At 34.7% G+C, this 13,134-nt stretch overlaps 1 protein-coding gene across 5 annotated transcripts in view; it reads left to right on the top strand.

The window, feature by feature from the left end:
- The window catches only part of LOC109058718 (short transient receptor potential channel 5-like), a 37,189-nt gene extending 24,592 nt beyond the window's left edge, over window positions 1-12,597 (top strand). For all 5 annotated transcript variants that reach the window (XM_042711169.1, XM_042711165.1, XM_042711166.1 and 2 more), the window contains 4 exons: window positions 759-968; window positions 5,039-5,080; window positions 6,385-6,474; window positions 8,759-12,597. In XM_042711169.1, coding sequence (XP_042567103.1) covers window positions 759-968; window positions 5,039-5,080; window positions 6,385-6,474; window positions 8,759-9,574 — 1,158 coding nt within the window. In that variant the 3' untranslated portion in view covers window positions 9,575-12,597. The remainder of the gene's footprint in view (window positions 1-758; window positions 969-5,038; window positions 5,081-6,384; window positions 6,475-8,758) is intronic.
- Window positions 12,598-13,134: the final 537 nt, after the last annotated feature.

Here is a 13,134-nt window from a genome sequence, read left to right as displayed (position 1 = left end):
TGTGCAATTAACATTATGCTATGAAAAATAAGAGTGTCCATGACCAAAATCTAGTTTAAAACTTGCGAAGCTACTAATATTCTTCCTGTTCTTTGTGTGTGGTTATGGTTTTGAAAAACTTTCATATTAAAAAAAAAAAAAGGTGTACATTTAATGACTAAAAATGTAATGTGGTGTAACCATTAAATAAAAAGAGTGCAGAAAAGCTTTTAAATACATTTTGTCAAGGTATTTTTATTTTATTCAATTTTTTAAATAAATATCATGAATTATTCATACATAAATCAGTTATGGGAAGTTGCACCACATTACATTTCTGACAATCATGAGGGTCTTTAGGGGCCCCATCTATGATATAATTTACAGTTTTATGTTTAAACAATTTCTTGATGTGAATATTTAATATTCTTACATTACATAATGTTTTTGTGTATATATTGAATATTAAATCCATTATTATCTTACTAACAGACCTTCATATTTTAGCAGCTTTGTTACAGTCAGATGGGCTCATAATCTGTGAATTTTTCAGCATGTTAGTTTTGTGCTTATATAAGCTGCATTTAGAGGCATTTTCACCCCTGCATGTGTCTTACAATGGGAACTGTTATCCAAGTAAACACAATTCTGAGTAAGCGCACATCATCCAGTCACAAGATGAATTTCGCAGCAACAAAAGCCAGTCTGGGACACTATCCCAATTGGCACTTTCAGCACTGTCCTCCATCCAACCGGCTGTCTGTTTCTCTGCTGTATAGGATCACGCCGACATTGAGTGGAAATTTGCTCGTACCAAGCTGTGGATGAGCTACTTTGATGAGGGAGGGACGTTACCACCACCCTTCAACATCATACCTAGTCCAAAGTCTGTGTGGTACCTGTGTGTGTGGCTGCACTGCCATCTGTGTGGACATGGAGAGCCTAGGCATGAGGACGAGTGTAAACAAGAAAACCTCAAAGAGTTCACGGTAATGCACTGTGTGCTTTCATTCTGTGTGTGCGTGGGTGGCACATTATAGCTTTCATTCAATAATGTAACACAGTCCTTGACAAAAGCAAACAAAAACAGCATAAGTGTCATCATAAACAGTGATTTTTGAAGAATCACTAGAAATAGTGAAGGTAAGCTACCCTGCTCATCCTGTGTTAACTCTGTATCCTGAGTATTATTTTTTGTTTGTGCTGTGGACATGATCTACATCTCAAAGCATGTGGTTTATTGAAGAAAGTTTTGCTAATCATTTTCTCAAAAAAATCAGATTTTAGTCTGGTGGATGATTAAACAGGCAAAAACAAAAAAAGAGAGAGGGGACCAAGGCATATCTAGAAACCCTGAATATAGCTCTTTCGACTTCAGCCAGTAAGCACCCATTTAGAACACCATTGCAACCACCCTGGAGTTCCTTTAAGGCAAGTCAGTTCATAAAGCAGCCATATTTATAATACATCACTGTTAACTATAACATTAACTATAACATATTTCAAATCAGAAAAGGTAATCTGTTTCATCATAATTAGTGCTTCTTTGGCTCACATCACTAAAAAAAAATATTTTTAGTGTATGTGCTAATTCTAGACTCTAGCCAGTATTAATTGCACTAGTAAATTTTTGATGGATGACGATTGTATTCAAGGTAAAGTTTATTATAATGCCATACAGGAGTCGTACATTAGGTGCAAGTGTATCCATTATTATTTATGCCTTAATGAACCGTGATCCTATAACATCATATTTCTGCTTGAACACAATTCAGTAAATTCAATTAGTTGTCAAAATTAATGTGCAGCAAGTGTTTTAATAATGGATGCTCTCTGAAGAAGCGTGTTTTGGAGAAGTTTGTGAGGATCAGTGGTGTTTATGGGCATCAGACGCTCCAAACACAGACACAATCATGTGTTCTGACAGACAGAACTGTTCACTGATGGTCAAGCTGCCTTCAGATCGCTGAGGTTTTTTTTCTCCATTTAATCAGAATGTTTACATTTTTCATCTGTAATTTGATTTGTTTAGCGATTCTGAATGGATTCGTATAGTACTTTACATGCAGTCCATCTCCCTGTGGTCTTTCTTGGCATGGCAGGTTGACTTCTGCTTATTTGTTAAAGTTACTGTATGATTGTGTTTTACGTAGCCTACTTTTAAGTATTTTTTAAGTTGTAAAGAATATCTGCAGTGATATTTTTGGAAGTGTGTTTCCAAAAAAAAAAAGTTTGTAATTTGAAAATACATACAAAATTTACAAGCAATCATTTGAAGTGCAAGAGATGGTGCATGTATAGTAGAGTAAGATATTTAGTAATAGTGGAGTTAGATACACACATAAGAGAAAGAGAAGTGCTTTCCCCTCGTTGAACAATTTATAAACAACATATTCTTAAATCCTAACACTAGACACTAAAATATTATTGAGCATTTTTAGACAAGATTCATTAAATTTACACCGTTATGATAGTTTCCTTTGGATTTTCCCAGTAAAACCGCCCACATAAAAATCAGTCAACAGGTTAAATCTCCTTTTTTTTTTCTTTTTTTTTTTTTTAGTTTCGTTTCATGCTGTTCACACATTGGCAATAATAAAGTGACTAATACTTGAAAATGCTTTCATATAGCCCCTTAAAAAATTAATTAAAATAACTTTAAAATTAACTTTAGCTAGCAAGCAAATTCATAAGTTCTAGAGCAGCACAGCTATTTACAGATCACTCTTTTCTTGTGGCCTGTTATGATATTCAGTGAGCAATATCTGATATATATACATTTTAGTACATACTTAACCAGCACCAAAGCACTGAGCACCAAAACAGCTTCTTTTTTTTCTTTTTCTTTTTTTTTATCAGTTGGATCTAACCATGTGCGAATTAAAGCCAAATCAACCAACACAACATAATAAAATAAAATTCCATCTAGCCAAAAATGAGTCTATCAATTTTTGTCACATATTTTTTAATCAATTAAAACAGAGGGACCAACAAAATGTTCTACAATTAACACAAAATATCCAAAACTATAGATATCTAAAATGTGTAGAACTGTTAGATATCCAAATCATTTAAAGTTCAGAAAGCTTTCAAATCAGCAGAGAACAATGAAGAATGGCATTTATTCACCGCTGTAAATCAGAGCAGTCAAATACAATTTGTATTCACTTTTCAGAAGTAAAAAACTATAATAAATAAAAGAATCCAATCTGTGAATAGATTGCAATTGATTACATCTGACTGATGAACTGATAAGTGGCAGTTGATGGTCATTAGAACAAGGCTGGTGAGAGAGATTGCTGTGTGTGTGTGTGTATGATAGATATTAGTCAAATTATCCATAAGAAACTGTTTTACATATGGCGAATGAAGTTCGAGGTTGTGGGGGTCATGTTTTTTCCACCTTCCATATATGTATGAGTGGATCATCTATGCCTTAAGGTGTAAATCTGCATGATTAACTTCAGCCCGTTTCAAAATCTGTTGAAAAATCTTTCACCCTCACACAAACTTGAAGTTTGTATGGATTCTTATTGAATTAACTGGCTTTTCCTTGGGAAAACTCACTGAATAATGATGACAACACCATCAGCAGCTTAATTTACACAAGAAAGTGTTTTTCATTTTTTCAGAAAACGTAATGTACACTGAAATGTATTCAAGATTTTCACTATTTTTGACTGTACTTTACAGAAAAAATTTAAAAAATAAAAATAAAAATCAATTTCAAAGTGTGACCTCTCAGAATGTGCCCTACTAACATCTGAAAAATATATTACAGCCAAAAAAAAGATTAATCTTGCACATTTTAATAATGTTGATAATGATAATAATAATAATAATAATCATTTTAGCATTAAGGATGCTAATAAACATTCAGAAATCCTAAATTGCCTTTTCAATGGTTTCAAGGATGTCCTGCCATTAAATAATGTTTGGATTTAACCTGCAAGGGTTTGTCTATTTGGCATCCAGCCTCAAGTTGCCCTATAGGCCGAAGTTGGTTGCTAGGCAACCCCGCTTCAACCATATCAATTCCCCTGACATCTGTCGATCAGCTGAACTTCTCTCCTCTGTGAGGTGGGTTCTACTGTTTCTGCAAGTGCGCTCACCCAGATTCTCCCACACAGCACTTGAAGCACTCAGTTTTGGGTTTAACAATCATTATGTAAGGCTGCTATCATTTATTTTTGAATTTGTAGCTGGCATTGCAGTGAAGAATATACATGTCAGATGCTTTCAGAAGGTTTCAGGTCATTTCAAGGAACAGTTTGTGTGAAAAGGAAAATTGTCATCATTTATTCACCCTCATGTTGTATCAGACTTGTATGACTTTTTATTCCATGCAACACAAAATGAGAAATTTTTAAATAATGCGCTGGTCACTCTTTTTCATACAGTTACAGTGAATGGGGACTGAAGCTGTCAAGCCTTTTAAAAGTGAAAACTTATGTGATTTCAGAAGGCTTTCAGAAGTTACATGGACCACTTTCAAAGCTATATATATTTTTCATTGTCATACATAAAAAAAAAAAAAAAAAAAAAAGTTCAAACACTATATTTTGAGTTCCACGGAAGTCAGTCATGCAGGTTTGGAATCATATGAAGGTATATAAATGATGACGGTTTTAATTTATTTGGTGAACTATTCAGGGATGTTATCATAAAACTAAAACCATGAGAAATGCTTTTAAGAAATATAATACAACTGATTTTTTTATTATTTTATTTTAGCTACTTACCAACATTTCCCATTTTTGTTTAGTTTAACTTTGTGTTAAAATAATTAAAACAAACGAATGAATTAAAAACTAAATGAATAAAAACCATATATACATTGGAAAGATAATTAAAATGACAAAAACCCTTTAAAAATAAAAGTGAAAACAGAAAATGTAAAAACTAAAATTCTAAATATTAACAATAACTATAATAGTATATCAATTATATTCAAATAACAGTAACTACTTTATTATAGTTCAAACTATTCACCTTTGGATCATAAGTATTACATAATGCCACATATTTATTGTTGAAATCTGTTGTCTTTATGTTTCAGGAAAGGCATGCCGATAACTTCATTCAGAACCAGCACTACCAGGTAATGGCATTTGACCGTACACATCACACTTTGGCATCCGTGTCATTAAACCATTTTGTTGGATTCAAACCTTGCTTTTAATATATTAACAATTCCAACAGTTTATTTAAATGAGAAAACAAACATTAGCCTATGGGCATCATGCATATTAATGAGTCATTAGAGCATTGCACATTGTATAATTTGCATGTCTTTTTTGTAAATGATAGTTCTAGGAGCTTACAAAGACAAAAAGCATGTACTGTAGGTGGGATTTTAAAGCAGTTTGAAATAAATAGTGCATGATCACACTGAAACTAAATATTATGTTAATTAGTTAATCAATGCATATTCATTACTTGTTCTAATTGCATTACACTTTGTCCTGCTTTGAACTTTATAAGCACTGGATCCCTGTTAATTACCAAGGCACTCTGGTGCAGGTCACAACACTGTAATGAACATCTATTATGAAAGAACACAGCTGCCACTAAACTAACGTGAGCCTTCATAAAGGGAACGCAGGGAGGAACTTCAAGCTATACTCACACTTGTCTCATTTGTATGCTTATATTTTTTGTCTGTGGAGCACCAAAGTAGACATTTTGGAAGAATTTTACTTAGTCCTGTACACTCACCTCATATACTGTTTTCACTCAAACAAACAATAGAAGAATACTAATTCATATGCATCACTTTAATAAACATTATTTTAAAACTTAACAACATTATGTCGTTGATACTTTTTTTTTTTGAGCTTGACAGCTGTGCTCATTGTGTTGTTTTATGGCAAGAGCTGTGTGGTGATTGTTCAAAATCTCTTCTTTTATGTTCTATGAAAAACTAGGGATGAATAAATTATGTCAGTTTTGTAATTTGTAATTGGGTGACCGATTCCTTTAAGCAGGGTCTTTTGTAAGCAAAAGGTTGTATATAATTGCTACAGACAAATATTTCTGCAGTAGTGGATATTGCAATAGCTGTTATTTTGTTGTTGTGCGTAAGGGGGTTTTGAGAGCAACCACTGGCTCTTTCTTTATTGGATATGCAAATAAATGCTAATGAATGCACATCCAGATTTTCACCTCCAGTTAATGCATACGTCATGAATATGCCCAAAACTGATTTTCACCGCTTATTAAACTGGAATCACAAAATATGCGCATGCCAATCACATTTAAAGCCCATCACCCTATCTCACCCCACCGAGAATATATCATCACCTCCTTTGTGATTCATTTTGAAGAGGAAAACATGGTTATTTGTAGATCAGAAGGCAATATGTCAAGAAAAATTAAGTTTGTCTTGTTTGTGGCTGTTTTTAGGAGGTGATCAGAAACTTGGTAAAGCGATATGTTGCAGCCATGATCCGCAGCGCCAAAACAGATGAAGGGCTGACAGAGGAGAACTTCAAGGTATGAGGATTTTTTTAGTCGTCTTATAGAGGCCATAATGATCTCACTTGTATGGTGCCCATAAGGTGACATGGTCGGTTCATTTAGTTTTGTCATGGCCTAATAACTTGTGGGAACGTGATAATATGTCGTGGCCACGAGATCATTTTGTCGAGGTAACAACATCCTTATGTCATGGGCCTCGAGATGTTATGTTGAGGAAACAACATCCATTTCTCGTGGCCAGGACTTCTTATGTTGAGGGAACGACATATCTTTCTCGTGGCCACGAGTTTAATGCGTTAACAAACCTGCGTGACCATAGCAACCCATGATTATCAGATATTTATTCATTAATATTTTATTTTGTATTAAGAAATTATTATATTATTTATTATAGAAAATATTTTATTATTAAATTATTATATTAACCATAGGCCTTGGCTACCGGGCTGTATTATGTGCGATAGTCAGCTTTCAAATGAAGTTTATCATGAATAAATGTTACATAAAGTGCATAATATAAAATAGGCCTACAAAAAAAAACATTTTTATCCATCCTACAGTCTTTAAGTCCATTAACTGATCGTCTTTTCCCCGTAATATTTGTATATTATGATGATGATTATATATATATATATTTTTTTGCTTCATTTCGATCTCTTAATGTTCTGAATACTTTTGTAAATAATAGCCTACTGTAAATGCTCGACATGCAAATCAAGAATTCATTATAAATACAACAATTCATTCTATAATGCACATCAAAATAAAAATATATTTCATTTTATTATGGCTAATTAATAGACCGTAATTATAAATACTATACTGTTTTGTTGAGGAATTAATGATTTCATTCATTGTAAATGAAGACATAACGCGCTCATTTATCATCACACACGGGCATAAATACAATCATAAAGTCAAAACTTTATTGGCATAATTGTCAGATAAAGGATAAATTAGCATGAATGAATTGAAGGAAAAAATTAATAGAAACGAATATAAAAATATAACCAACAATATGATAATAATAATAATATACAAATATTACAGGGGACGGGGGGAAGACGATCAGTTAATGGACTTACAAGACTGTAGGATGGATAAAAATGTTTTTATATTTTATGCTGACTATCGCATGTAATACAGTCTGGTAGCCAAGGCCTATTGTTAATATAATAATTTAATAATTAAATATTTTCTATAATAAATAATATAATAATTTCTTAATTCAAAATAAAATATTTATGAATAAATCTCTGATAATCCCGGGTTGCTACGCATTAAACTCGTGGCCACGAAAAATGGATGTCCTTCTCTCAACATAACATCTCGAGGCCACGACACCTCGACAAAATGATCTCGTGGCCACGACATATCACGTTCCCACGAGTTAATATGATGTTCCCTAAAATTAATATCTCATGTCCATGACATATTATCACGTTCCCACGAATTATGTCATGGCCACGACAAAACTAAGTATATCCGACCATGTCACCTTAGGGGCACCGTACATTTGTATTCGTAAAGTGTACATTTTTATTCAAATGTAGTAATGTCGGTCATGCAGGTTTGACTGTTACATGTGTGTATAGAATAAATGAACATTGAATTATGAATCTCATTTCATAATCATCTACTGTCTTCTGAGGAAATAAGCTGAATTGCTGCAGAAGACAACAGTATTCGATAAATATTACTCTGAATTGCTGCAGAAGACAACAGTATTCGATAAATATTAGTTGTCAAAATTATGTTAATTATATTAATATTGTTAATTATTAATATTAATAAAAATAGTTTATTATCCTAACTGTACACTGTTTAAAGTGCAATACAGGAACTTCTGTAAATATAAAGTTTGGCTGAGGTGAGATCGCAGATGTGTGTTCAAACATGGCGCATCCAATCAAATTTCAGAGTGGGAAATATTCACCTGATAAAATCCATTTTGCTTGCTATGAATTTCATAGTCTAAATAGCTGTTTCCTTTTAGGACCTTAAAGTGTAAAGTGAACTAGCTAATAACCTAATAAGACAAAACAACAAGTAATTCTACATTAATCCAATTTCCAACCTGTATGCAACAGGACATTTAGTTGGTTGCTTGGTTTCTATTTTGTGATGCCATCATTTCATGTAAGATGATAAACTCCAGATATGACTCACCCCTAAAGCCTGCAAGTAAAACCATAAGCAGCAAAACTCATGAAGATAATGTCATAACGTTAGAATATTTCCTGTAATTAGGTGGTGCCATTTATGCTCCAGTAATTGAATTCCATTTCTCTGCATTCAGGAACTTAAGCAGGACATCTCCAGCTTCCGCTACGAGGTTCTTGACCTGCTGGGCAACCGTAAACCACCGCAGCGCACGTATTCTTCTAGTAGCGAGGCCACTCAGCAGGACGAAACAGCGGAGTCTGAGGAAGAGGAGGACGATAAGCTCAGAGGACCAGGATGTGGGGATGGGGGAGAGTCATCTAGATCTAAAGCATCTACGTCCTTCTCCCAATGTTACAGGAGAAACAGAGAGTCCCAGTTCAGCGTATCGGCTCTCTTTAAGTACATGTCTGGACCGGTCAGAGGCAGACCGGAAAGCAATGGCTTGAGGAACAACATATCCCACTCCTCTGCATTTGTGCAGACCAGCAGCCGCCTGCAGCGCTTTTCGTGTTCCAAGAAAAACTCTTTGCAACGCTTGGGAATGCTAATGTCTCGTATGAACGGACACATCCCTGACCAACATGCGGAGACCAAGGAAGATCAGCAGTCCGCATACAGCATTTCAGACAGCGTACCACGAACATCTTGGCACAGTCCCCAGGTATTGTCAAAGGTAACACAGAGCGAGATGCACCTGCACACACTGGGACTGGGACCACCAGAGACTGAACAGAACCCAGTGAAGGCCACATCTCAACGGGCAAATGGCAGGGACAGTCTCTTCCTCCAGCCGCCCAGCCACTCGCTGCACTGTGCTTCCAGTCTGACCACCTCCAGTGTCCAGCTCCTGGCCTCCAGTGATTATCTGTGCCACGACTGGGTGGGACCCTGTGACAGTTTGGGCTCCTCCAGCTGGGAACAGGACGAGTCGGTTACGACACAGCTGTAGAGGCGAAGTCAGCGGATTAAAGTTTCACAGCTTAAGGCAGGGGTTTCCAACCCTGCTCCTGGAGAGCTACCGTCTGACAGATTTCAGCTCCAACCCCAATCGAACACACCTGAACTAGCTAAACAAGGTGTTCAGAGGTACTTGATAATTTCAGGCAGGTGTGTTGGAACTGACATCTGCAGGATGTAGCTCTCCAGAAGCAGGGTCGGAGTTACCTGGCTTAAGGCGACTAGTTCAAAGCTTCAACAGCAGTGAAGGGCCTATGACACTCATACTTCAGCATCTTTATGCTTTGCACACATTGGGCCTTATTCTCAAAACCTGAGCAGAACGAATTGTGTAAAAACATTCGTAAAACATCAATGCAAGTGTCTGGTCTACCATTTATGTAATGCCTAACCAAACAATTTGGAAAATGTGTTCCTTGATTGAGGCCACTTGGAATTTGCATTCAAAGGTGAAGCATGTCATTTCGGTGCGAAAAAAATAATAATAAAATGCTATAAATATAAAAAATGCTCAACACTCCCCTTTCTGCCACTGGTTGGATACTACAAAGTAAAACAAAATCGCAGGCTGCATCTGAAATCATATACTTTTCCTTACTATATAATAGACAAAAGGCTCTGAAGTATGCATCCAATGGACACTTTACTATCCCATGAGGCCACAGGAGACCAGTGAAGCAACGCAACTGATGGTAAGGTTGCATGAACATAATACATCCAGACTGCATTCATACTATACACATTCGTACTACATAGAATGCACTTTTTTAATGTTTACAAAGTAATTACGTATTCAAAGCTATCAACTCAGAGTATGTGATTTTGGAGGCAGCCATGATCTATGCATAGGTGTAGTATAAATATAATTCTTACATATTAGATTTACCATGTTGGCATTGTCATGTGACCTACAACATCAGTCATTTTGATTCACCATTGACGAATACTCTCACATGGCCCTATGGGGTAGTAAAATGTCTCTGCAATCTCTGCACACTTCAAAGTGTTAGTAGTAGGCAATTATTATGAATTCTGCGAATTTGGATAGTGATCATTTGATGTACTATGTTTCGCATACTATTAGCAGGGAAGTAAGCACGCCCCGATGAGGGGACTGTGTTACACTTTTCAGGATATCAACCTATGAATGTCGTAAGCCACATTTTCATTACAGGGAATATTCAGATAAATAAAAGATCTGGAATTCGCCCCCTAGTGGCAGTTGTAATGAACATTTACCCTCACCATGGCGGAAAATGTATAATCAAATATAAACAATAGCTAGAGCTATGCATATAGGGCAAATGACTACCAATTTTTTTTTGGAACAGACAAAAATACAAATATTAAATTAATAATTTTATTCTTTAATGCATTTTTACAACTATTAAGTGTGTAAGATGTACACTGTACACTGATTTCATTAAATTCAGGTCGGTATGTTACATGTGGTCTAATATCTCAAGTTCAAAATTTTTAATACATCCAAAGCTTGAATCTAATCCAAAAAATTACACATCCGCATATGATCCCATGAGCCTATGTCTCTCTCCATAGGAAATTAATGAATTGCAGTCTGTCAGACATCATTTGTTATGTGCAGTGCAAAGGTGGTTTTACTCATAGTTGACTCTGCATATGAAACATCAAAAGAGAGACACACTTCACCTTTAAATGTTAACATAATATTGGCTCTGTTTGGCATCTTCTGTGGCTATATTTGAATTTTTGGTTATTTTTATTTGAATTTTGTGCAAAATTATGTCAGGATATCAAAATATATAAAAATCCCAAAGAAAGCAGAACTTTATACACTTCTGAGCTCTTCAAAATATACTTAAGGATGCATCGAAGTGACTCTCAGAATGCACCCTTGTAGCAGGTCTCTCATACAAATCCAATGTAAAATCCCGAGTTTATTATGCAAGGCTTTAAGTTAGCATTTTAAACAAGACACATTTACTCTGTATTACAGACCATCTGCACCGCATGCTCCGTTCTGGTGCTGTAACACTCATTCATCAATGCTAGTGCAATATTTTTGAAAAGAAGCTTAAACTGCAGACTTGAAGATCATGTGTGTACAATAGAAAGTCTTTTTCGGAAATCAGAAGTGGAAGTAGAACCAATATATGAAATATATTTGAAACAATGCAAGTTATTTACTGATCTTGAAGTGACATTATTGTATCAGAAGATACAGGTAACAGGATGTAGACCTTAATATATATATGCATCTTTGTAATACACTTATGTCTGCACTGCACATAAATGTTTTTAAAAGGTCACCAAATGGTTTTAAATGAAGCTTAAAATATGCTACAAAAATTATGCATCTATGTGACTGGTAATAGCTTTTCATTTGTTCTTCACAAATGTTTTATAGCAAATGGTATTACATAGTGAGTTGGTTCCTAAAACACAATGCATGATCAAAAATTTAGAGTTTGTGGAAGCTCAATACCAGGAGCTACTGTAGAGTTAGTTTCTCTTATGACTGTCTCTAGTCTCTGAACCCATCACAAATAATATATCAGATCCATTGTACAATTTTTGTTGTGGGTTAGTAACCTCTCACTTGTGTTGCTTTATGATGGTATTAATTAATGCTGTCAGTTATCTACAGTAAATTCTACAAATTTTCTAAATGTATTTTTCTATTCTTTTTTTGACATAAGGGGTATGTTTTTGTTGAATTTCATGTAGAAGTTATGGATGAAGATTTTTATACCTTGATTTAAAATAGAAGCTTTAGTGGATTTCTATTTCATTTTTTGTTTGTGGTCACATGAACTTAATAAATCACGTCTGGGATAACATTGCTAATGATTGAAACTTTTGCTGCTCTTAAAGTCTACATTTCCCTTGTGTTATTGTGCATGTTATTGAAAAAGTTAATAATATAATATTTCTTTAAAATGTATATCTTGTTTTGCCTCTCAAATGACTTTGCTTTTCAGTTGATGTCACAGTGGCCACACAAGCTTTTGGTTAACATTAAGGCATTTGTTTAGGGCGGCTATTTTAGAAAGAAAAAGAAAAATCGCTATGATGGAAGTTGGGACTTAATGAGATGCACACAAGCGAGTGAACTGCAAGGCATACTAAAAACTAAACTAACACTAAAACTAAAAGTTTAAATAAAAACTGAGGAAACCAGACAAAATGTCTCTATACATATGACTAAAAACAGTTAAATTATACCATTCTCTCTCGGTTTTTCATTAGTCATTAGATAATAAGCTAACAGCTTAGCTCAGCACTAACTGGTTAAAAAAAAACAAAAAAAAAAAAGAAAAGGAGTCATCTAATATGGTCTGACTTCTGAAATAAAATTCCCAATTACGATTAAATCAATTCTCAATAGATAAAGGGTTCCACGTGTTAATATCCTGTTTTATGTGGAAATGCATAATTTTCAATAAAAAAAAGGCAGCTTTAAAGATCAGATTGTGAAAACATGAGTAAAAGTCATACTCCAAACTGTCAAACAACTGCATGATTATCCATGAAATAAATTCGAACCAGTCTGTCTAACATACTGCACCATTA

The sequence above is a fragment of the Cyprinus carpio genome, chromosome A21 (genome assembly GCF_018340385.1).
Source record: "Cyprinus carpio isolate SPL01 chromosome A21, ASM1834038v1, whole genome shotgun sequence".
Taxonomy (NCBI): Eukaryota; Metazoa; Chordata; class Actinopteri; order Cypriniformes; family Cyprinidae; genus Cyprinus; species Cyprinus carpio.
Note: the sequence above shows the minus strand (reverse complement) of the source record. Positions and strands in the feature narration are given on the sequence as shown.